This window comes from Cydia amplana, chromosome 5 (assembly GCF_948474715.1).
Source record: "Cydia amplana chromosome 5, ilCydAmpl1.1, whole genome shotgun sequence".
In the NCBI taxonomy this organism is placed as follows: Eukaryota; Metazoa; Arthropoda; class Insecta; order Lepidoptera; family Tortricidae; genus Cydia; species Cydia amplana.
The window spans coordinates 20258409-20285251 of record NC_086073.1 but is presented as its reverse complement, the minus strand read 5'-3'; the positions used below and the strand labels follow the sequence as shown (position 1 = coordinate 20285251).

Sequence of the window (26843 nt, the reverse complement as noted above, 5' to 3'; positions counted from 1 at the left end):
TGGCCACATACATACAGTTAAGTTTCAGTGTAAATAAACATCTATTGCAATAGAATAAAATATAAAATGATTAACATATTTACGAGCCAGTTAAATTAAAAAGTCTAACCTTTGAAATATGCATATTCTTTATACCAGTACAATGTTTAAAACGGAAAGTATTAACAAAAAACATAGATTTTTAGTGGACCTTATGTAAAAGCAATAAAGCTTAAGAATTATCAGTTAATTGTAGACGATTGGTACCTTGAACAGCTTATGTATGTAAAGTCGTGTCGAAAAGTGTTTCACAACCGCAATTATGATTCAAGAAGTGAGTACATACTACGATTTTTCACAATTGAGGTTACAAATGTGTTACAAATGTTACGGTAGGTTGCTACCATTGTCAAGATTGCACTAAGATTTTTGTTCTCATTTTGATCAGAACCCAATCAAAGTTGTAAATGAAGAATACACGTCCAGGTACCTTTAATTTTGTGTTTATCACTAGCATAATTTAATGGTACAGGTATTTTAAAGGTAATATGACTCACTGACTTTGAATTTAAATTCAATTATTTGTCTATGTTGTCACTTAATTACTGAATTAATTCACTTAAATTTGCATGCCCAAAACTCAACAATGATCAACTGTGGCCAGCGTGGAATCAAACCCACATCCTGGTCATCCTACGTAGTACGTCCCACAATAAATAAGGAAAAATATATCAATATTATTTATTTAAACTTTATTGCACAATACAAGAAAGTACAAATGGCGGACTTAATGCCATAAGGCATTCTCTACCAGTCAACCATTGGGCCAAACAGAAACTTACAATTGGTGTGGAAGAGAAAATCAGTACAGAGATATAAAAGTCACTATCTAAATACTAGGTAATTTACCTTTTATATAGTGAACTAATACTAGACATATTATAATTATTAATTCAATTATAGTGATTATTATATTAGAGTGATTCATACACAGAACTCATTTGTTAATTTGACTACTAATTATTGTATTGCTTTCGTTTAATGAGATGACCAATAATTAGTATTTAATGTTGTTGTTTGTTGTTGATATTTACTTCAATGAATCAGCACAGAGAAATAAACTATTTATAAACAAACATTCTTTGAATAAAGTTTTGTTCCGAACCCAATTCTTACATTACACATTTGTTAACACTTTACAAAAACAGCTCACATTTAATTAACAAAAACATTAGTCGAAACTACCTAGTAGTACCTACACTAGAAAGTGTAGGTGTTAAATAGGTCACCTGACCTATTTAACACCTACACTAGAATTCACTGAATACTTTAGTTAGAATAACATGGAATATGTAGAAACTATGACAAGCTGAATTTCTGAATACAATTACATGTTGTTGATACAAGTAATTCAGTTCAGGGCATTACTAATCATGTTCTGATAACAAAATGATTTCAACACAACATACATGTTATGAGTATGTTATTGTTGGAATTAGATTATTATGTACGAATATCCTTGGTATGTACGAGAGATATATAAGAAATATGTACAGTAAGTATAATCGAAGTGTCATTTGTTTTATTGAAATAGGCAAGGTTCACTCACCTCTTGTGCCCGCGCGAGTTTCCCAGCTGCAATCGCAGCGGGGGCGAAGCCCAACCCCACACGGAGTCAATCTGGAACACAGAAAACCCGATCCAGAACACCTATTTACAAACCAAACCAGTTGTGCTGTGCTGCTGTACTATTATGCAAATGTCAGGCGCCCTCGCCCTCGCTCCTACCTTTGAGGATTGCCTTCACTGGACACGAAACACCACTCCAGGGAGCGCCAAACGACCGCGGAGCGCCCCGTGGATGGAAACTCTTATACAATTAACGGCACATTGATTTTATAATCACAGATGTTTTTATGTTTACTATTGATAAAAAATGATAGGCATCGTAATTTTGTCCACTAGTCAATTTTTTAAAGTGCGTTCTGAAGATAGTCTACGCCGTTTTGATTAAACACAATAAATGTCACATATTTTATATTTTTTTATTAAAACCATTTAGAAAAAATAAGTCGTTTATATTATTTTAAGAATCATTATTTCTGTTTTTCTTTCTATTTTATTTCAAGTGAATAATACAATAATTTCAAGGGAATTATATATTACAGATATTAGCGAAGAGTAGATACGATATTTGAATTTCCCTAGCCAAAGATTGCCAGCATGAAATATCTCACGCTTTTTATAGCATGGCTACCAAAGAGAATGTAATCACTACGTTTTAAGAGACGGGACTTCCATACTAGCCACCTGAAATTCTGAGTAGTATGAAGCGTATACATGCTAGAATCCTTACCAATAGGACCACAGACCTAGAATCGCTCGCGCTTGAAGTGTAGCTCACGTCATATCATTTATAATACGAACGAATACGGTCGTCACTCGTCACAACACTATAGTCAATCATCACAATATCTGTTTAGAACCACGAATTTAATGCAAAACTGATATTTGTTGAACATTGATCCAATTATGGCAGCAATACCGCTAATGTACGCGCAAGAAGATTGTGAACTTGGAGGAAAAGAATCAATGGAGGTAAGATTTTAATTATTTATTACGACATCCTCATTTTCAACAAACAGTTACATGAATAGAAAGTCTAGCATATTGCATCGATATATACAAACATCTCCTTACATTTTGTTATAATTTATCATATGGTAATTCTAAAATTAGTGACTCTGAGTGAATAATATTGAGAATGTGCCTGATTAAGTATAATTCATTCCAGGACGATTTTGCGTATCGCAACAATGTAATGAATGCAGATAAGGAAATTAGATTGGGATTTATCCGTAAGGTTTATGGCCTTCTCGCAGTCCAACTACTTGCTACATTGGCTATTTCAACTGTGTTCTTGCAAGTGACTCCGGTGAAGAGTTTTATTCATGAAAAGTAAGGCTATTCTCCCAGCGGCTCATATTTGAGCCAGAACGCTTATGGGTAACGTCATATCGTGGGATTCGACAGGTTATACTATTTTTAATCAGATTAGAACAAGTCTGACATGATGTGCGAAGCATTTAGCTTTATTTATTGTATTCAAATGTGTGTGATGTTTTCAGACAAAAAGTATGGCATTATTGGTTAAGAAGTAAGGAGTATAGCAATAGTACCATAACAGTTGTACCTTTTGCTGAAAAAGGGTGTATTTGATGGTGTTATTTATAAAATTGTACTCGGTCCTAGAATTTTTTTTTTTTTTTTTTTACAGATGTACCAAGTAAAACCAATAATCTTAACCCTTCGTATGTCTAAGCACAGATCAGTGCAAATTAATTTAAACCTATTTTATTAAACAATGGATTTAAATTCATGTGCATTGATCAGTGCTCAGACATACAAAGGGTTAATATGAATCTGTTGTGACCTAGGAGTGATTACCCCCAATAAGGGGTAAAACAGATATTCTCTGGGGGTTACAGTAATGATACCATAAATAAATTCCAGTGTAGTACATTGATGGGGCAGCTTACATTTTATGATTTGTTACAGACTACCTACACAATAGGATTATGTATTAATATAATGGAAACATTTGTTTTTAGTGATTGGATGGTATTTATCGCATTCATACTAAGCATTGGCACACTTTTGGCTCTGATAGTGAAGAGACGTGACAGCCCTGCTAATTTGTACCTCCTTGCTGCATTTGTGAGTATAAAAAACTGCTGTAATCTCTAAAATTAAATCCAGCCTCCTTTACACCACTAGTCATTTTATGCGACAGAGCCCTAGGGACTGAATACAATATTCTTAAAGAAAATGGCATCAAAGTTAAATCATAAATGGGAAAAGGCATATTCACAAATAAATTTGTCTTATTTTTCTATGATAACCAATATTTAGCTTTTTTAGTGGTGATGCTAAGCTAAAAAAGGAACATAATTTCAAAGTTTGGAACAAATTGCTCGATAGATCCCGAAAAAGATATATGTACTTTTAAAAAAATTGAAAAAAAAATCAAAAGTCGAAAACGGACGCAGCTCATTTAGACGGTGCAAAAACTCGCATGCGAGTTTGATTACATTGCGTCGTTTGATCAGTCTGCTGAATTGATGTAACCTCAATGGTCCGCAATGTAACTAAAATCATATACGAGTTCGCGCGCCGTCTAAATGAGTCCTTAGGATGTTGATACTCATCATAAATGCTCCAATAGAAGTTGTATAAAAAAAATCAGAGTCCATTTCAAGTAAAGTCCAATTCACTATGGAAAGCCGACTATGGGCTTTACGTGTAAGCCTCTACGAGTATTTATGTACATAAAAAAAAACAAATCTTGCCAAAACATAATGCAATTATCTTGTTTTACAGACTGTGGTGCAGTCCTATACAGTGGGTGTTATTGTATCTTTCTATGATACCTTTGTAGTGCTGCAAGCATTGGCTCTCACTTTCACCGTGGTTTTCTCTCTGACGCTCTACACCCTCAACACAAAGCGTGATTTCTCATTTATGGGTTATGGGTCTGTATAAAATTATTTTCTAAACCATTTATACTCTCTTTAGAATCATCTTAGCCTGAGCGCAGCCCGCAGACGTTGCTAATTTTCACATTTTTATTTTCTATTTCAGCCTCGTAGCTGGACTCAGCGTTCTCATTATTGGTGGCTTACTTCAAATCTTTATCCAAAGTTCCGGGTTAGAGCTACTCTTGGCGTTTGGTGGTGCTATCCTGTTCAGCTTGTTTTTGATCTTCGACACGCAGCAGATGATGACCAACCTGTCGCCTGAGGAATACATTCTGGCGACCATTAATTTATACATGGATATTATCAATTTGTTCTTACACATTCTCCGCATCCTTAATGAATTGAACCGCAATTAAGCGTCTATAGTTTTTCAGCTCTATTACAGAATTTACCTTTTATCTCGATGTATTAGTATTTAACAGTATTTAAGATTTCTGTAAATGGCACTTAGTAATCTTTAAACCAGGGGTAGGTCGTGGACTTTAAGATTGTCTACTTATAATATAAATTCCTCTACGAATAATTTACTATCGGACACTGCTCGACAATTTAGCAATAAAATTCAATAGATGGTCTAAAGCATGAAAGTGGCGACTTATTTTGTTCCGACACACGCACGTAACACGCAAACACGTAACGTAACTAACTACCGGTAAATATGTCCGCGCCTGTCTGTAGTAACGTGTCTTTCTCCTTTGATTTGAATTCAAAGAGAAGCTTCTATAATATCAGCAAATGTTTGGCAGCATGATACATTTTCACACCCTGGGCTTAGGTATATATGAAAATCGATTCTTAAACTCCAAAAAACTGAATATAAAACGTACCTAATTTAAAATGGCTGTGAATATTCAGTACGTTACATTCCTTTGTTTACCTACTTTACATCAATAAAGACGATGAGATGAGATACATAAATTTGAGTTAGTAAGATATTATTTTTTAACATATGAGATATGAGAACATTGATATACAATACAAGGTATTAAAACAACTTAGATAAGATATGGTTCCATCAGATAACGATTGTTAAATTATATTTTTACATATAGTATTCTGCTATTTATATGTTGTTGTTTTTTTTGTAGAATTTTTACGTTTAAAATAACACATTTGAAAAAGTAGTCGATAAAGCAATCAAACATCGACAGATTATTAATATATTGTAACTTGACATCACTATTTTTGATCTCACATAGACAATTTACGCACACACTTGCATTTCATTTTTGGTCACACTTTTGAAGATTGACAGTTGTTCTTGTTCATCATTTGTTCATCTAATTCTATGAATACAGTATGAATAGGACAGAAATTATGACAGCTTGATGACAGCAGATGTGGACGGCACTGCTGCCAACATGAGCAACAAAAAGGGATGTGCTTCACACACTGTTAGATATTTTTATCGATATCGATAATTTGAAAAAAAAAAAATGCGTTGCTTTTAGACTAATTATTAAACTTTCGCAATAAGTACTTTTCGTAACTACTATTTTTTTACTTACAAGTTACGAAAAGTATGATTGTAATAAATGATAACAACAGTTTTCTTTTTAATTAATTTATTTTATTAGATCTTTTAAAATAATATTTACTAGTTTGATATACCCTGTTGTTGACCTTTTTTTACAGTGTCTACTAAGGGGTCTTCTAATTCAGCGAAAGATCTATTTTTAATTCGGCATTCGTTTCTGATTAATAAGAGGCTTAGTCGCCTCAGCAGTTGGTCAGTCATGGTTGCTTGATTTTCAATAGGCACATAGGCTAAATCTTCATTACCCGTCACTTGAACCCATCTTCTACACCTGGAAAGGAGCAATTTTTTTCGATATTAATAGAAAGATATTATACTCTGGTTATTTTAGTCAAGTAGTGTTTGCTCGTCTCTTTCTATTTATATAATTATACCCATGGTAAGGGAAACTAAAACATATTTCAATAACATGGACCTAAGAACTGGTCAGAAAAAATATCGATATTATCTGGGTACTTACGCACTAACTTTTACAATGATATTATTTTATTCCAGAATTTCTTTTAATTTCCAAAGAAAAGCTAAAGAAAGATGCGTTATGTGATTTATGTAGAAAAACAAATAGATTTTTGAACTTACCTATCTTCATCCAATGGAAATTTAGCCATAAATGTTCGTTTTTGACCACCAACACGACCGGCCTTTAAACCGCAAATCTCACACGTTTGGTAGTGCATATTTGGTTTAGATCACATAATAGGTACACATTCACGGGCTCAAACCAAGTTATGGTCGTAACTGTTACGTCAAATCAGTAAATATCAACAGATTTTAAACACAAAAATGCACGATTCAAAAAGCCCGGCGAACAGTAAACATAATAGTTAGGGAGGCGAATAGGGGAATTTTCGGCAATACTCGAGCGTGGCAGTTTAAGATATGAGAGATACCTTAGACCAGCTTAGACCTAATAGAACAACCTTGTAAAGTATTTAGCTCTATATGTAGTGACGCGCGCCTAGGATAGACGATCAGATTAGTAAAAAAAAATGGATAGTCTGAAATACTCGAGCGCGTCAGATTAAGATATTGGGGGTTGATTTTAGTGTTTAAAGACTAAATTTAACTAATCTGACGATAAGTCCTTGACGCCGCCGAGTTATAGGGTCGCGAACTTGTAAAAAAAAAACGTTAATCCGGCATTCTCAAGCGCGATTTTTTTTAATTTTATTTTGAAGAATATAATCTAAAACTTACTAAAAATACAAAATCTGCCGGTTTCCGCATGACCGGAAGTGTGGAGGAGCCATTTCGTCTTCCTAAGAACGCGTTGCGGCATATAAGTCGCGAACGATACATTTTACAAAAAAAAGTTTAAATAAACAAAAAAGGTAATTTTATTTTACACAAAAAAGGTCTCTTTACATTTTTGTCCAAATAAAAAGCGCGGCCACGGAATTTTTTGAACCAAAAAACCTTTTTCGGTCAGATTAAGAGAACCCACCAACATTTTTGTCAGATTAAAAAAATATGCTTTCAGGATACCGAGATAAACCTCCCCTATGAAAATCTGACACGCTCGAGTATTTGTTTGAATTCGATTACTTTCCTCTAACAAATGCCATAAATTTTGGCCATAACTGGCAATAACTTCAAAATGTCATCTGTCAACAACGCCAGCTGTCTTTTGTCTGTCAAGATTGTCAACAGAACAGTGGACACGACGCCAAAAAAACATTAAATTCCTGCCTGTTTTTAGTTTATTTCTCTGTAAATCGGCATAATGTCGTTAAGTCTCCTTTTAGAGAAATACGATGTGTCTAGTGAAGAAGGTTTAAAAAAAGCGCTTCATGAAATCGAACAGGAAGAAGTAAATTACTTTAACATTATATTATTATTGTATCTCTATTTTGTGTTTTATTAATTATTGTCTAAAGTACAGAAATCTTTACATTAATTTCTGATATTTAGTTATTACTATTCGCTTACTTACGAACATCTTAACATAAATCTTACATTACAGTTCTATACTATAATTCCAAGCTGATATTAATTTCTCAAACATTTAAAACGCTTATTTACGACTTCAGCTTACTAACTTCATCTGAGAACACTGTTATAAAGTTCAATTCTGCTACTGATAACAAAGTTTTATAATTCCCAAGGTACTTAAATAAAAGTGTTTATAATTTTAATCACATTAATCTGTCATTTTCTAGACGGAGGTAGATGAGGCACTTTCCAATGTCCTATCAAAGGCATGCTCGTTGGAAGGGCGGCTGCGGACCGCAAGCCAAGCGTATGCCAAGCTAGGCGAGGTGAAGGCAGACACACAGATTGCGGCAGACATGGTAGACAAGACTGCAATGTTGGCTAGAGACGTCAGTGCTAAAGTGCGGCAGCTGGACTTGGCTAGGGTAAGTGTTGCAATTGTAGCAAAGTTGTAATAAGATAAGGTCTAACAAAAGTTAGATAAGTGTGAAATGGGATATCTTGTTGGTCTGCCACTGTGTTATTACTTTGTTTTCACAATTACTTATCAATGATGATATTTGATGATAATTCTTTGATATCTTAGGCAATAGCAGTTATTTTAACTGTTTGCCTCTAATAATAGTTATGTAACCTTTTTGAATCTACTTTTTGCTTATTTTATGCTTTACTTCAGTCCCGAGTGGCAGAGTGTCAGCGGCGTGTCAATGACCTCATAGATCTGCAAGTGTGCAGTGCAGGAGTTGAGGCGGCCATCAAAGCACATGATTATGAAACAGGTCAGTTATTATTATTACATAGTACAAACAGGAACACTGTTAACTGTCCATCGGTGGACTTTATTACAAAAGGCATAAGGTCCACCGATGGACCGAAGAACTATTTTGTGTATAAAAATATTTCAAAATTTTAGACGAGTAGTTTCGGAGATAAAGGGGGGAATGGTCGGACAGACAGACAGACACGCGCACGAGTGATCCTATAAAGGTTCCGTTTTTTCTTTTAGAGGTACGGCACCCTAAAAACCTTTCTTATATACCAGGCGCGGCGCACGTGGCTCGCTTCCTCAGCATGGACCCGGGGTCAGTGGCGGCGGCGCGCGCGCGGGGCGAGCACGACCCGCGCGACGCCATGGCTGCCGCGCAGGCCACGCTACGCGACCAACTCGTACGCAAGTATGTTGTAACGGTCAAGAGCAGGTCGTGGGAAGCCATTTTTAAATTCTTCATTATTATATGACCAATTTGGGCTACCGCGTTTAATTTCGCCGCTAGGGGCGCTAATGTAGTGTAGGGGTGTAGTGTAGTGTGTCTTTCAAAATGTCGATTATAAAACTCAAATTTCTCGAATATTAGATGGTAGCCCTCAACTAAATATTAGAGGCTCATTAATAGAGCGAGTAGAGGAGGCCAGAAACCTGGGTATAATAATAGACAACCAGTTAAGGTTTGAAAAACACATAGCAGAGCTAGCCAAATCATGTTTCTATAGATTGAAAGTATTGTATCAAGTAAGAAACCTTCTAGATGAAAAAGTTCGCTTGACATTATGCGAATCGCTCATATTGTCTAAGTTAAACTACGGCAATCTGGTGTACGGGCCTCGTCTGCAACAAAAAACTCGTCGATTAATACAACGAGTTCAAAACGCGTGTTATCGATATTGCTACAAAGTTCCTCCAAGGAGCCATATCACACCGTTTTTGAACAAATCTTCGACTCTGAATATGGCATCACGTAGACATTTACATCTTGCTTGTCTTCTCTTTGGCGTTATAAATTGCAAGTCACCCGAATATCTTTATTCTAAAATAAATATTTCTTCTTTTCACAATCGACACGCCACAAGATCTACTCGACGTTGCATTTTAGAAGTACACCCTCATAAGACGATTGCCTTTACCGGTTGTTTCCGTTATCTCGCGACCAAATGCTGGAATGATATCCCTCCGCCTTTAAGACAGCTTAAATCCAAAAAAACATTTAAAAATCACTTTAAAAAAATTCTTCTTGAAAAACAAACCGCTGGGATTCCATTCGGCTATTTGGTTGCAGATTTTAGGATATAACATGGTGGGGCTGGTGTCACACAACTAGGAGGCTTACACACAGTACACACGGGTCAATTTTTACCAATTTTTACCTATGATCTAAGTATTTTATCAAAAATTATCACACGACATGCACAAATACTCACACTTACACTGTACGATTGTTTCCGACGTACGTAAATACTTCTTCGTAAATATATTCTTTGTTGTGACCTGGGTCCCGGCAGAAAATCAGTGCTTTGCTCGAAAGAGCGAAGCGTATCACTGAGCCGTGACCCTTTTGTCCTGCTGCAACGCACACAGTTTGTACCTACCTACCTACTTTTATTAAATTTTACATTTGTACCTACTCATTTCTATGTTATTTTCTTTGTTAGTGTAATAATTATTATTTTTTTTATTTTTTCCTTTTCTTCTGTTATGATGATTGTGTGTAAATTTATATTGTGTGTCATTGCAGCTGTCAAATAAATGATTTATCTATCTATCTATCTATACAAATACAAATAATTTAAATAAGTAGATAGTTCTTTCTTCTCTGATATTTTTCACTGTAGCTATAATATGGTGTTAATTAGTTTGTAATATTTCCGCTAAATTGTAAAACATGCTGTGTACACTTGTTTTGGATCTCATGCTAGATTTAAGCCATAATGTACAATTGTATTACCCATGATATTGTACGATGTCTGTTTAGTGTACCTAATAAAGTAAAATAAAATAAATTTATTGAGAAAAATATAGTACAATGGTTGCTCTTAAAGACTAAGAATTTATAAAGACAAGTGATTTACAAATGCCTGAACTAGGATTCCCTGTGTTTCAGGCAGCGAAGGACAATATTAATTATTCACTTAATTATAAACTATAAGTAGTACACAATATAAGTCTTATTACCTAAACAAAAAAATAGGTTCTTAATTGCATAGAAGTTTTGGGGGTTTCTTTCTTTATTCTTTATTGCAACCATGGTATTCATATCATACAACTGTTATAAATAAAGTTACAGTATCTCATGGACCCTGATTAGGACATGGCAAATTACATATTTTAGCAACTGTGTTCTTCAATATCAACTAAATCTTAATTATAAATCTACAATTTGTTATTTAAATTGTAGAAGCTCAAGGTTTCAAGCTTTTTATCGCGAATTTTGAACCTCATGTTCAGTTTAATGCTCATCATATACCTATGAACCTATTTTTAACTTATTTTAATCCTTTCAGGTTTGAAGAAGCGGCGCGCAAGGACGATGAATCGGCTGTGGAGCGTCTCTTCAAGTTATTCCCTCAGATCGGCCGAGCTGACGAGGGCGTCGACCTACTAGCTAGATATCTCGCTAATAAGGTACATTTAGAATTAATAAAAGTATTATATATATAATACGTTTTAATTAGGGACCAAAAGTAATTATTTTTTAAATATTTTAATTTTGTTATTTTAGGTAGAAACACTACCATATGTTACTATGTAAATTATAAATCTAAATTGCGTAAATTAAATGTTATGTACCATTGATATATAAACTGCCGCAAATGCGGAAGGTGCTGTTTTGATCCCAAGCATGTAAGTTCTGGGCATGTAAGTTTAATTTCGATAGGTACCCCCCGTAAACTAAGTGGGGCCGCTTTAGGGTACAACAATTAAATCGCAACTAGAAATTATTCTCCAGTAAGTATCGTTAATTCTCCAAGTTCTTAAATTATATGTATATCTGCCTCTGTATGGTCCAAAAACTTACACACAAATTCTCTCTATTGCACACCACAATAAAAGAAAACAATACAAAAGAAAACAGAAACACAAGCAGAGGTAAACAACAAAAGGCAACTTACCCTAGCTTTCTTTTTTAGGGTTCCGTACCCAAAGGGTAAAAACGGGACCCTATTACTAAGACCGCTGTCCGTCCGTCCGTCCGTCCGTCTGTCACCAGGCTGTATCTCACGAACCGTGATAGCTAGACAGTTGAAGTTTTCACAGATGATGTATTTCTGTTGCCGCTATAACAACAAATACTAAAAACAATAAAATAAAGATTTAAGTGGGGCTCCCATACAACAAACGTGATTTTTGACCGAAGTTAAGGAACGTCGGGCGGGGTCAGTACTCGGATGGGTGACCTCTTTTTTGCTTGTTTTGCTCTATTTTTTGTTGATGGCGCGAAACCCTCCGTGCGCGAGTCCGACTCGCACTTGGCCGGTTTTTTATTCTCGAATTTATTTTTTATTATTATATTTGTCAGTCGGAGGCTGCGATCCGACGCGCCTGCACCGTGCCGGATCCGACGTCCGACGCGGCGGTATTCGCGGACGCCTTCACGCGATCACTGGAAGCCGGAGGGCGGAACGTGGACCGAGCGAGATTACTTGCAGCTGGACGCGCTCCTGGACTGCTGCCGCGGGCGCTGGCGCTTATACAACCAGTGGTACGTATCAGTGCCGGATCCGGCATGGATCCGATGTCAGATGCGGCAGTATTCGCGGTCGCCTTCACGCTCTTACTGGAAGCCGGAGGGCGGAACGTGGACCGAGCGAGATTACTTGCAGCTGGACGCGCTGCTGGACGGTTGCCGCGGGCGCTGGCGCTTATACAACCAGTGGTACGTATCAGTGCCGGATCCGGCACGGATCCGATGTCAGATGTGGCGGTGTTCGCGGACGCCTTCACGCGCTTACTGGAAGCCGGAGGGCGGAACGTGGACCGAGCGAGATTACTTGCAGCTGGACGCGCTCCTGGACTGCTGCCGCGGGCGCTGGCGCTTATACAACCAGTGGTACGTATCAGTGCCGGATCCGGCACGGATCCGATGTCAGATGTGGCGGTGTTCGCGGACGCCTTCACGCGCTTACTGGAAGCCGGAGGGCGGAACGTCAACCGAGCGAAATTACTTGCAGCTGGACGCGCTCCTGGACGGCTGCCGCGGGCGCTGGCGCTTATACAACCAGTGGTACGTATCAGTGCCGGATCCGTACCGGATCCGACGTCCGACGCGGCGGTGTTCGCGGACACATTCACACGATTACTGGAAACCGAAGGGCGGAACGTGGACCGAGCGAGATTACTTGCAGCTGGACGCGCTGCTGGACGGCTGCCGCGGGCGCTGGCGCTTATACAACCAGTGGTACGTATCAGTGCCGGATCCGTACCGGATCCGACGTCCGACGCGGCGGTGTTCGCGGACACATTCACACGATTACTGGAAACCGGAGGGCGGAACGTCAACCGAGCGAAATTACTTGCAGCTGGACGCGCTCCTGGACGGCTGCCGCGGGCGCTGGCGCTTATACAACCAGTGGTACGTATCAGTGCCGGATCCGTACCGGATCCGACGTCCGACGCGGCGGTGTTCGCGGACGCCTTCACGCGCTTACTGGAAGCCGGAGGGCGGAACGTGGACCGAGCGAGATTACTTGCAGCTGGACGCGCTCCTGGACTGCTGCCGCGGGCGCTGGCGCTTATACAACCAGTGGTACGTATCAGTGCCGGATCCGGCACGGATCCGATGTCAGATGTGGCAGTATTCGCGGACGCCTTCACGCGATTACTGGAAGCCGGAGGGCGGAACGTGGACCGAGCGAGATTACTTGCAGCTGGACGCGCTCCTGGACTGCTGCCGCGGGCGCTGGCGCTTATACAACCAGTGGTACGTATCAGTGCCGGATCCGTACCGGATCCGACGTCCGACGCGGCAGTATTCGCGGATGCCTGCACACGATTACTAGAAGCAGAAAGGCGGAGTGTTGCCTCTATGAGTTGCCTAAGTTGTGGACTTACAGTTTCCTTAACACTTGTTGTAAAATTAAACAAAAGTTTTGCCATTACAAGTAAAATATACTTTTTCTACTCCCGTACTTTTATTTGTCATTTAAAGGGTCGTGCACACACCTTTAAAACACTACCTTATAGTTGTCAAGACAAGTCTTTAGTCTATTCCCCAATAAAGAATTTGTGCTTACACGCAGTATCTTTTTGGCGATTTTACGATACTTCGTGTAATGACCACTTAAAAAATATTGAATGAAATACAGTGTTGCCAACCTTATTTTAAATGTCATCTCTGACAAATAAGTGAACCATAGACATGTTTTTTTTATTTCATTCATTCTTTTCCCGGCCTTACTCTCTATTTGTGCTACTTCTTGAATTAAAAATATTTGTTAAATTTACAATTTTATTTCAAGGTAAGTAAGTGCTTGGTCGTAGAAAAAGTATTTTATCTACACACATGTCATTAGTGCTCTATAATGCGTTCAGAAACCGTAGGATATGACAAGCTTTATTACAACCAATTTTACTATGAGAACTTTCTTATCTGTGGTAGTAGGAAAATTTGTACTTTAATGTACGAGTACATAGGTAACGTTATAGATTTTTGTAAGGTTATGAGTTTAAATTTGGAACAGCAGTCAAAACTCAAGTGGGTCTCTATTCTAGTATCCATAGATATTAAAACAGTTATCGATACGAAACGTCAATTTAGTATGTTTTTTTCGCCTCAAATTGTTACTCACGCCACTCGCCTTTTCTGACCTCTCTTAAACAACGGTTGCATAAAATACTATTACAGAGAAGGCGTTTGAATCTACGTATTTTTTTTATTGACGAATTATGTGGCTAATTTCCTTCCAGATTTGCGCAGGCGGCCGGCGCGTCTACCACGAGTTAGTATCAGCGCGACTGACAAACGCACGTCGCTCCGCGCTCCACGCTGAACCTGTTTTAGCCGAGCTAGCACTCGCACACTCTACCATTCATATATACTTCACGTTCGTCAGGCGAAGGGCTGAGGTGAATTTTTTTTTATATAAGTAATGGGCTATTTTACTAACTAGTCAAATCAGATACACGTTTGTCAGGAGGAGAACCGACATATAATATATATAAGTATATGCAGAATCATACAAACACAAACACGTCATAACAAAAACTTATTGTGACGTAGTAATAGTAAGTAAAATCAGTATCAGCTCAGGTAAGTCGAGTTATGCTATAATTATAACCCAATTTATTTTATATAACCCAAATACCAGAATTAAATCTTATTCGAATCAAATTACAACTTTTCGCCCTTTATAACTATTTTAACTTAAAGTGACATTCAATAGAACTTGCTAACTATGTAAACAAAAGTTACTAGTAAATTGACATTCAGTATCAATTTTAGTATGGCGGTTTGTTTACATAGTTAGCAAGTTCTATTGAATGACACTTTACTAAATTTCGTCCTTGAAACTAAAACTTCTAGACACTAAGCGCCACTTGCACCATTCCACTAACCCAGGGTTAACCGGTTAAACATGGAGTATCCATAGTTACTAGTACAATTTGACACTGGGTTAACGTTTTAACCGCTTAACCCCGGGTTAGTGGGATGGTGCAAGTAGCGCTAAATTAGACATTTGGCCCAGGCGGACGCATCAACAGTGGACGAAGAGACGAAAAAATCATGTTTAGCGTCCACAGAAAAGATCATCGCTGAATGCGACCTGACTAGGACCGCTCAGGACTTGCTGGGACATTATCTCGCCTTGGAAAGGTGGGTAAACTAGATTCATCACTACATAGTATAAAACAAAGTCGTTTCCGGCTGTCTGTCCCTATGTATGCTTAGATCTTTAAAACTACGCAACGGATTTTGATGCGGCTTAAAAAAAAATTAAACTGTTTATTATAAATAAAATTTACAATATTTTCGGAAACTTAACCTAATCTACACTATAATAGATTATTAGCTAAGTGAGAGGTTTTAAATAGATATAGTGATTCCAAGGGGAAGGTTTATGTATAATTTGTTAACCCGTGCGAAGCGGGGGCGGGACGCTAGTCCTGTATAAACTGTGCAAGACGGAGTACTGAAAACAGTAATCCCATCAAAAAACATAAACACCAGCGTGTGGCCATTGACGTATATCTCAGGACGGGCCTTACGGGTACTAAAAATGGTAGTTCAGCGGTGTCACTCACGAATTCGAGCCTATCGGGCAGTCTAACGCAACTAGTTGTGACCAATCGCGCGTGAGATGCGAACTCATCAACCAATCGCGTTGTAGCGGTGTCACACCGCTGTACTGGCCCCAGTCTTATTGCCTGTAAGGCCAGTCCTGAGATATACGTACGTCAATGCGTGCGGCACAAACATTTTTGTACTGAAATGCTTTTGCGGCACAAGGTGATGGTTGTGTTTGTTTCTAGGTTCTTCTTAGAAGAGAGCGTTGGCAAAGCTCTCAAGATGGCGGCACCACAAGTCGGGGCAACCAGCTCGAGTCTGGTTGACGATGTCTTCTTCATTGCCAGAAAAGTTATTCGGTATGTTGATAACTAACATTTGACAGTTACAGATGGCGGTAAAGTCGGGGCAACCAGTTGGTAGCACAAGCTGGTTGCTTCCCGCTTTGAAATTGATCGCGACGAGCAACGTCAATCACAATGATAACGGCGTACATTGAAGCAGGGATCGGAACCGGTTTTTTGCAAAAACTTTTTCGAATTATTTTATACTCGAAATGTAGGACTCCGTTGTGTATTTAGGTTACGACTTCGTATTATTAGATTGCCCAATTAGAAATGAAGTAATTAGCAAAGAACGAAAAAATACCGTTTCCGTTCCCATACAAAAAATACCGGTATCCGATCCCTGCATTGAAGATAACATCTATTTTGTATGAAAAATACGAAGTCTTAAGTCTCCATTATTTTTATAAGTCGCTGAACAAATGTTGGTCAGTTTATTGGAGTTAACGTAGGAGTATAACCTTTATTTTTTAGCTCGTATTACAGGCCACACCCGGTATACGTTCAAATCAGGGATGTTGCGGATTTTTTGACATCCGCGGATGCGGATATTTAAAGGCTCACATCCGCGGATGCGGATGTCAAGATTAGGTACTTAGAAAACGTCAAATATTACATTTTTAGTATTTTTTATTAAAAAAAAAGCGGCCAAGTGCGAGTCGGACTCGCCCATGAAGGGTTCCGTATTTAGGCGATTTATGACGTATAAAAAAAACTACTTACTAGATCTCGTTCAAACCAATTTTCGGTGGAAGTTTACATGGTAATGTACATCATATATTTTTTTTAGTTTTATCATTCTCTTATTTTAGAAGTTACAGGGGGGGGGGGACACACATTTTACCACTTTGGAAATGTCTCTCGCGCAAACTATTCAGTTTAGAAAAAAATGATATTAGAAACCTCAATATCATTTTTGAAGACCTATCCATAGATACCCCACACGTATAGGTTTGATGAAAAAAAAATTTTTGAGTTTCAATTCGAAGTATGGGGAACCCCAAAAATTTATTGTTTTTTTTCTATTTTTATGTGAAAATCTTAATGCGGTTCACAGAATACATCTACTTACCAAGTTTCAACAGTATAGTTCTTATAGTTTCGGAGAAAAGTGGCTGTGACATACGGACGGACAGACAGACGGACAGACAGACAGACAGACATGACGAATCTATAAGGGTTCCGTTTTTTGCCATTTGGCTACGGAACCCTAAAAACGACACGTTTAGTATTTGAGCAAGAATATAGGTGCGTTATATTACTTATATTTAATAAACAGTAACTTGGCCGACTTTTCTGGATCTAGCTAGACGTTTTCGTTATAGGTAATGACGAAATTACCTAGCGCTAAGACGTTCCTGTACCGACTTGTTAGACATCCGCATCCGCATAAGCTCCGCATCGATTTTATGCGGATGCGGATGTTGAAAATAATGCGGAAGTTCCGCGGTTGCGGATGTGGATGCGGATGTTCGCAACATCCCTGGTTCAAATTCAAGGTGAGCTTATATTTCGGCATCTTGCAGCCGCAGCATCTCTACGGGCAGCGTGGACGGCGCGTGCGCGGTGCTGAACGAGGTGTCGGCGCTGCTGGAGCGCGACGCGGCGGCCGCGCTGCGGCGCTGGCTGCGCGCGCCCCCGCCCGAGCCCCTCCCCCTGCCCCCGCCCGGGCCCGGCGCCGGCACGGACCGGTACAGGGAGCTGGACGCGCAGGCGCAGCTCTATGTGGTGAGACCATTATCTGACCAATGGTGTCGTATTACATTAAAAAATAAATAAAAAATAAATAGTGGGCTCCCATATTACAAACGTGATTTTATAACACTTTAAACTCTCGCGTTTTGTACACATATTTAATTACACAAACGGGTCTACCGCGATATAGTTTCATTGTTTTTACCTGAAATTCCGACGTTTCAGCTGAGTTGCACCAGCTGTGGTCACGTCGCAGCAAATGTCAAAGGAGATATAACGGCCGGTGATTTAAAGTAGAAACAATGAAACTATATCGCGGTAGACCCGTTTGTGTAATTAAATATGTGTACAAAACGCGAGAGTTTAAAGTGTGTAATTAAATATACCTAAACGTGATTTTTTTCCGTAATGGTACGGAACCCTTCGTGCACGAGTCCGACCCGCAATTGGCCGGATTTTTCTTATATTTCTTTCGTATATGACATCTAATTTCAGTTTATTATCATTTTATTATCAGGCACACCTAAATGAAGCTGAATCCGGCGCCGAATGGTCCATGCGGCTCGCCACAGAAGCTTGCGCACTAGCAGAGCCCCTTCTCAGTACCGGCGGACGCGACAAGCTGGTGTCGTGCGCTGAGAGTCTAGCTACTGCCGCGGCGGCTTTCAAGGCCGCTAGGGACTTGGGGCTAGAGGGGATAACGGCTGCGCTGAAGCATAAGGTCACTAAGTGGGCTGACGCGGTTGCTGATCCAGATGGAGGTTAGTTTATTAGTTGACTAGTCTTTAAGAGCCAACAGGAGTGGTCATTTCTCCATACAAACGTACTCGACTGTTTCCTCCGTGGGTTTTGAAGCTAGAGCAATGATTTTTTTCAACACAGATTAATATTGTCAATATCTGTGTCGGACCGTTTTGCTTTTTTTGATATTTTTGTTTTTTAAGGCGCTAGAGCCCTTCAAAAATGGCCAAAATGGCCTAATTGACTATGCCGCAATGAGAGGCGCGCTATTCGAAACTTATATCAATTAGCCAAAAAAGCAAAACGGTCCGACACAGATAATGTCATAATCATTTAGATTTCCAAATTTGGTTACGATTGGTTAAGTTTTGGAGGAGGAAACAGTCGAGTACGAAACCTCGATTTTTGAGATTTTTACGCAGGATTTTTCGCCTTGTCCTTATCGCACTAGTTTTAGGAGCCGCTTCCGTTAGCGAGACGGGTATATTTACCTAAAATATTTAAATATCAGCTCCTGTTCTCTTAATAGTTACATAAGACAGGTTTGTTTTTAATTATTAGAATCGGATCCGGCTAGAAGGACCATATTAATCCGGTCCGCAGGACCAAGAATGTCTAAAACGCTTATTTTGTTTAGTAGAAAAGTACGGCAAATTAGAAAACAATGGCGCGAAGGGGCGATTTTCCGAACAAATTTTGTATTTTCTTTACCTATATATCCTTATTTAATTACACAAACGGGTCTAACGCGATATAATTTCATTGTTTTTACCTTTAATTCCGACGTTTCAGCTGAGTTGCACCAGCTGTGGTCACGGAAAAACTGACGTCTCAACAAATGTCAACGGAGATATTAATAAAACACCACTAAACTACCCGAAATTAGTTAATAAAAATGTTCGGGGTAGACAAAAATTAAATGTGTACAAAGCGCGAGAGTTTAAAGTGTTATATATATCCTTAATTAAATGTGTGTAAGGGTGGTATTGGTATCCACCTGACCAATGTGTATTGCCTCTCTCTCTCTCAATGTCTATGTCATTAAGCAAAATGTGAGGCGCAAATACACATTGGACAAAGATATTGGACAGATGGAATACCATCCTAAACAATTATTTTCGAACGCGATCGGGTAATTTGCATACCCTACTGTATATAATAGTACATTATTGTCGAGGTTCGGAAGTAGCTACTTGCAGGCTGAGGATTCGTTTTAAACGGACGACCTTGGGAGTCCGTTTAATTGAATCCGAAGCCAGCAAGTAGCCTTCCAGCCGAGTCATATATATATAGTGCTTTTCTCAAAAATGGTGCAAGAAATAGAAATATTTTACAGAACTTACAGAAGCAACGTTCTAATTTTCACAGAAAAAAATACAACTATTAAAAAAATTTGCTTGCCGCCTTTAAAAAAAAAAGAAGTGTATTTTTCTGCTGAAAATACGCCAACCTATTTGAGACACCTAAATAGTCGCGGTACCAACATTAAGCCTGTAACAGACTATCGCACCGCACCGCGACCTTGGAGCGTCGCACCCATAAGTTTTTTTTTTTCATTTATTAAAGTTCTAAACAATTAAATGTATCGCAGAGTTCCATGTATCTTAACTGCTAAGCCAAAAATGGCTTGTTTACAGCTAGAGTTCGGACTAAATGCACTACATAGGTCCTTATGTTATAAAGTTGTACATATGTTACATTAAAGTTACGTTTTATAAGTGAGAGCGAGAAAGAGATATCTGTTTCTCGCTCTCACTTTTGGGTGCGACGCTCCAAGGTCGCGGTGCGGTGCGATAGTCTGTTATAGGCTTTATAATAATAAGTGCTGTTCATCTGTTTGGCTGTTTAAGGGACCTATGCCTTCATTTGATATGGCCATTTAAAGTTTTAAAAAGTTTGGAACTCGTTAAATAATGGAATTTGTATGCGACATTGCAGTCCCGAAATCGAGACTGCAATGTTTTTAACTTTTTAATTTTTTGAATGACCATAAACTACGCACTTCGCGACCTATTTTTTAACCGGCAACGTCGACTTTGCCGTCCATTTTTGAGAAAAGTTCAATCTCCTTTATTTCTTTCTTTTTCTGTTTCCAGATAGTATGGAAGACGATGCCGACGCGCTACCTTCAGCGTTGGACACTTTAGCTGAAGCCTGCAAGGCCCAGCTGTCAGCCGCCGCGGCCAACCAACTGTTGACTACCATAGTTCAAGACTTGGCTACTAGGGCAGAAGAAAGACTGCTGGTGCATCATTATGATCAGGTAACATATTTGTCATTGACTCACTGACCAGTCATCAAAATGTCAAGGCACTTGTAGTGGACATGCACGCTTCAAATTTTGAACGCAAATAGTGTTGGGCTTATAAAGTATGTAAAAATGGTAAAACATTTGGCGAAGGCACTAAAAGACAGTTTAGCTGAAGCCAGCAAGGCCCAGCTGTCAGCCGCCGCGGCCAACCAACTGTTGACTACCATAGTTCAAGACTTGGCTACTAGGGCAGAAGAAAGACTGCTGGTGCATCATTATGATCAGGTAACATATTTGTCATTGACTCACTGACCAGTCATCAAAATGTCAAGGCACTTGTAGTGGATGTGCACGCTTCAAATTTTAAACATAAGTAGTGTTGGGCTTATAAAGTATGTAAAAATGGTAAAACATTTGGCGAAGGCACTAAAAGACACTTTAGCTGAAGCCAACAAGGCCCAGCTGTCAGCTGCCGCGGCCAACCAACTGTTGACTACCATAGTTCAAGACTTGGCTACTAGGGCAGAAGAAAGACTGCTCGTGCATCATTATGATCAGGTAACATATTTGTCACTGACTCACTGAGCAGTCATCAAAATGTTAAGGCACTTGTAGTGGATGTGCACGCTTCAAATTTTAAACATGAGTAGTGTTGGGCTTATAAAGTATGTAAAAATGGTAAAACATTTGGCGAAGGCACTAAAAGACACTTTAGCTGAAGCCAACAAGGCCCAGCTGTCAGCTGCCGCGGCCAACCAACTGTTGACTACCATAGTTCAAGACTTGGCTACTAGGGCAGAAGAAAGACTGCTCGTGCATCATTATGATCAGGTAACATATTTGTCACTGACTCACTGAGCAGTCATCAAAATGTTAAGGCACTTGTAGTGGATGTGCACGCTTCAAATTTTAAACATGAGTAGTGTTGGGCTTATAAAGTATGTAAAAATGGTAAAACATTTGGCGAAGGCACTAAAAGACACTTTAGCTGAAGCCAACAAGGCCCAGCTGTCAGCTGCCGCGGCCAACCAACTGTTGACTACCATAGTGCAAGACTTGGCTACTAGGGCAGAAGAAAGACTGCTGGTGCATCATTATGATCAGGTAACATATTTGTCATTGACTCACTGACCAGTCATCAAAATGTCAAGGCACTTGTAGTGGATGTGCACGCTTCAAATTTTGAACACAAATAGTGAATGTAAAAAACCGGCGAAGTGCGAGTCGGACTCGCGCACGGAGGGTTCCGCACCATCAACAAAAAAATAGAGCAAAACAAGCAAAAAAACGGTCACCCATCCAAGTACTGACCCCGCCCGACGTTGCTTAACTTCGGTCAAAAATCACGTTTGTTGTATGGTTGATATATTTTTTACGGCAAACACTTATGTGATACATAAAGCCGGTCAACCAAATCTTGTCAGTAAAAAAAGGCGCGAAATTCAAATTTTCCATGGGACGATATCGCTTCGCGCCTACATTTTTCAAATTTGCCGCCTTTTTCTACTGTCAAGATCTGGTTGACCAAGTATATATTAATTTCGGCCAAAAAGAAAAAAGCGGCCAAGTGCGAGTCGGACTCGCCCATGAAGGGTTCCGTATTTAGGCGATTTATTACGTATTAAAAAAAAAAACTACTTACTAGATCTCGTTCAAACCAATTTTCGGTGGAAGTTTACATGGTAATGTACATCATATATTTTTTTTTAGTTTTATCATTCTGTTATTTTAGAAGTTACAGGGGGGGGGGGGGGGACACATTTTACCACTTTGGAAGTGTCTCTCGCGCAAACTATTCAGTTTAGAAAAAAATGATATTAGAAACCTCAATATCATTTTTGAAGACCTATCCATAGATACCCCACACGTATGGGTTTGATGAAAAAAAATTTCGAGTTTCAGTTCTAAGTATGGGGAACCCCAAAAATTTATTGTTTATTTTTTTATTTTTGTGTGAAAATCTTAATGCGGTTCACAGAATACATCTACTTACCAAGTTTCAACAGTATAGTTCTTATAGTTTCGGAGAAAAGTGACTGTGACATACGGACGGACAGACAGACGGACAGACAGACAGACAGACAGATAGACAGACAGACATGACGAATCTATAAGGGTTCCGTTTTTTGCCATTTGGCTACGGAACCCTAAAAATCATTGCTCTAGCTTCAAAACCCACGGAGGAAACAGTCGAGTACGTTTGTATGGAGAGATGACCACTCCTGTTGGCTCTTAACCTGTCGTTGCCCTGTGGTCTTTTGTGCAATAAAGTTTAAATAAATAAATAAATAATCTTTATTGTACAAAAAATTCTTCAATATAATATGTTTTTTAAACTGAATGTTTTTAGGGTTCCGTAGCCAAATGGCAAAAAACGGAACCCTTATAGATTCGTCATGTCTGTCTGTCTGTCCGTCTGTCTGTCCGTCCGTATGTCACAGCCACTTTTCTCCGAAACTATAAGAACTATACTGTTGAAACTTGGTAAGTAGATGTATTCTGTGAACCGCATTAAGATTTTCACACAAAAATAGAAAAAAAACAATACATTTTTGGGGTTCCCCATACTTCGAACTGAAACTCAAAAAATTCTTTTTCATCAAACCCATACGTGTGGGGTATGTATGGATAGGTCTTCAAAAATGATATTGAGGTTTCTAATATCATTTTTTTCTAAACTGAATAGTTTGCGCGAGAGACACTTCCAAAGTGGTAAAATGTGTGTCCCCCCCCTGTAACTTCTAAAATAAGAGAATGATAAAACTAAAAAAAATATATGATGTACATTACCATGTAAACTTCCACCGAAAATTGGTTTGAACGAGATCTAGTAAGTAGTTTTTTTTCTATACGTCATAAATCGCCTAAATACGGAACCCTTCATGGGCGAGTCCGACTCGCACTTGGCCGCTTTTTTTAAAATGGTAGAGATCTACCTGTAGTCATAGACAAGGTATAAGACTATTTTAGTTCTAAATGTGGTTGTGGGCGTAATACCGTATGTGCTCAGGAGAGTGGCGCAAATTTTAAGAATGGTTTTTTCTGGTCCCTGTGGCCGCAGACGGGCGGGTTGGTGGTGGAGCGGCGCGCGCGGCGCCTGGCCGCGTGGGCGGGGGGCGCGGCTCCCGGCGCGCGGGAGCGCTGCGCGCGGCTGTCGCAGGCCGGCGCGCTGCTCGCCGCCGACCAGCCCGCCAGCGCTCCGAGCGCGGCCAGGCTCACGCCCCGCCGGCAGAGGGCGCTGCTGGCCCGCAGGTAAACTACCACTGACCTAGGTAACACTACAGACGGGCGGGCTGGTGGTGGAGCGGCGAGCGCGGCGGCAGAGGGCGCTGCTGGCCCGCAGGTAAACTACCACTAACCTAGGTGACACTATACACCGTGTGTTTATTGAATTCCGTTAACTTCGGGGTATGGTTAAGTACGTTTAAGCATAGAGAAACAAAGACAAGAGTGCTCACTCCATACATCAGTTCGGACTATTAATTTCAGTGTCTACATCTAGCGTCGAGTAGCGGAACTATCAGTACTGCTACTTGACAATAGATGTAGCACCGACCGGAAAGTCTTATCTCAACAGCATAAGACTTTCCGGTCGGTACTACCATCTATTGTCAAGTAGCAGTACTGATAGTTCCGCTACTCGATGCTAGATGCTAATAGTTTTTTGTTACTAAAACTGATGTATGGAGTGAGCACTCTATGTATTTTTTTCTCTATGGTTTAAGATAACTAAATGGCATAGTTAATTAAAAAATATATATATTTTTTGCTTTTTTACAAAAGATAAATAAGTTTAAAAAGTAATTAAATGTAGCATATAGCGTTGTTGTAACACGGGCGTTACATTTAACTCAACCAAACAATTGAAATCTGTGACATATCGATGTCATTTCGAACATCGATTGACCGAGATTGTACTTAAGTTTAGTAGCAAATGTATGAACTCATTCTAAACACTAATCAATATGTAAACCGGCCCTAAGGCAAGTGTACACGCTTGTAGAGGCCTTATAGGAAAAAAATAAATTATTGATTATCTCCGAAATGGAGTTAATTAGAATATCGGTGTCTTTGAGAAAGTTACTTGATTTAAGCTCAGGAATGCACCCTTGAAATTAACGGAAATCAAAAAAAACACGGTGTATAGTCCTCCTCCGCCTGTTCTTAATCGGGAATCTAATATGACTTGCGAAGGCAAACTTGGTTTTGAAAATGCGATTACATAGTGCGCGATGGCGCCGCCCGACTGAGTTGTAGGTGCGTACACTCTAAAAAAAATTTAGTTGGCCCTATCAATATCTTGATAGTCGTAATCAAGCATCTTGATTCCATACGAGCCTAACAAGAACTTAGACACATCAAATAAGGTAATTCTCATTGCTATTACTATTGTTATGTAACTGAACTAATTAAGATCTTGTTCAATATTTACATGAAAAATAATTATGCTAACTAATTGATCCTAGCAAGATCAACTAAGCGCCACTTGCACCATACCACTTACCCAGGGTTATTCGGTTAAACCTGGAGTTACCATGGTTACCAGTACAATTTGACACTGGGTTAACGGTTTAACCGCTTAAACTCGGGTTAGTGGGAGTGTGCAAGTGGCCCTAAGGGCTGTTAAGGATTGAATCAACCTACGTTACATAATTATGCCAATAAGTTAATGATAGATGCAAAGTATACAATTGTTAGGATTAATAACATACTTACCTACTTTATTAGTTCAATCACAGATACACTTATTGTTTTAAGTAATCAGCTTTCTTTGATTTATATAAGATCGTTATTGTTGTAATTAACTTAACGTCAACTAAGAGGAAACTGCTCTTAGTTGGTCGTAATTTTTTAGAGTGTACGTATACGAGGGCTTCGGTCGCATACGGATCTTCAAAACGCCGCCGCTCGTATTGAACTACTCTTTTATAAACGGTCGCACACCATTCTGTTCCACCTTAGAGGATATAACCGATAAACTAATTAAAAACCGGCCAAGTGCGAGTCGGACTCGCGCACGGAGGGTTCCGCACCATCAACAAAAAATTTGCTCTATTTTTTGTACAAGCAAAAAAAACGGTCACCCATCCAAGTACTGACCCCGCCCGACGTTGCTTACCTTCGGTCAAAAATCACGTTTGTCGTATGGGAGCCCCACTTAAATCTTTATTTTATTCTGTTTTTAGTATTTGTTGTTATAGCGGCAACAGAAATACATCATCTGTGAAAATTTCAGCTGTCTAGCTATAACGGTTCGTGAGATACAGCCTGGTGACAGACGGACGGACGGACGGACGGACGGACGGACGGACGGACGGACTGACGGACGGACGGACGGACTGACGGACAGCGGAGTCTTAGTAATAGGGTCCCGTTTTTACCCTTTGGGTACGGAACCCTAAAAATTAAGAAACGCGACTGCAAATTAAAAGCGAACTGAAAAGCGTAATGTTTTTTCTTAAGGTTGCGTAATATGGCGTATTAAGTCCGCCATATTGTTTTTATAATGACGTCCCGTAGCCTATGTTACTCGGGATGATGTAAGGATTCTAATGATATATCATACATGTAAATCGGTTAAGGCATTTAGCTGCTAGAGTGGAACGAAGAAACTTAGGCCCTGGTCTCCTATAAACGCCATCGGCCGCTTACAGCGTCTGCGTCAGGATGCTTACTATAGAGATGTACTGTTGTGGTCTGTTTTAGACGTCGACGTCAGCGTCTTTTTTGTTCAAAAACGTTGACGCTGACGCCAGACGCCGCGTACAGCATAAAATAGGAGACCAGGGCCTTACATACCCACCCACCCACATACAAACGTGAACCCTG

At 39.4% G+C, this 26843-nt stretch overlaps 4 protein-coding genes across 5 annotated transcripts in view; 3 read left to right on the top strand and 1 right to left on the bottom strand.

Annotated features, from left to right (window-relative positions):
* The window catches only part of LOC134648388 (kelch-like protein diablo), a 30362-nt gene extending 28407 nt beyond the window's left edge, over positions 1-1955 (bottom strand). The window contains exons 1-2 of the mRNA XM_063502916.1: positions 1768-1955; positions 1589-1659 (exon numbers count right to left, since the gene is read on the bottom strand). The gene's annotated coding sequence lies outside the window, so the exon portion shown is untranslated. The remainder of the gene's footprint in view (positions 1-1588; positions 1660-1767) is intronic.
* LOC134648366 (protein lifeguard 4-like) overlaps positions 1-4982 on the top strand; it is a 357077-nt gene extending 352095 nt beyond the window's left edge. Inside the window, exons 2-6 of one of the 2 annotated variants that reach the window (XM_063502887.1) lie at positions 2459-2577; positions 2774-2937; positions 3591-3696; positions 4360-4511; positions 4621-4982. In XM_063502887.1, the coding sequence (XP_063358957.1) occupies positions 2512-2577; positions 2774-2937; positions 3591-3696; positions 4360-4511; positions 4621-4873 (741 nt within the window). In that variant the 5' untranslated portion in view covers positions 2459-2511 and the 3' untranslated portion in view covers positions 4874-4982. Of the gene's footprint in view, positions 1-2438; positions 2578-2773; positions 2938-3590; positions 3697-4359; positions 4512-4620 lie in introns of those variants that run through there. The other variant, XM_063502888.1, reaches the window with a different exon arrangement.
* Positions 1-26843, top strand: part of LOC134648334 (mediator of DNA damage checkpoint protein 1-like) — a 139761-nt gene that overhangs the window by 38574 nt on the left and 74344 nt on the right. The gene's annotated exons all lie outside the window — the stretch shown is intronic.
* On the top strand, positions 7746-24270 carry LOC134648295 (conserved oligomeric Golgi complex subunit 4). The gene is made up of 13 exons (XM_063502785.1): positions 7746-7864; positions 8214-8411; positions 8663-8765; positions 9029-9161; positions 11263-11383; positions 12279-12461; positions 14666-14824; positions 15445-15572; positions 16229-16342; positions 17854-18055; positions 18540-18783; positions 20860-21026; positions 24076-24270. The coding sequence occupies exons 1-13, from the start codon at positions 7778-7780 to the stop codon at positions 24268-24270; spliced, it is 2034 nt and encodes a 677-aa protein (XP_063358855.1). The 5' UTR covers positions 7746-7777.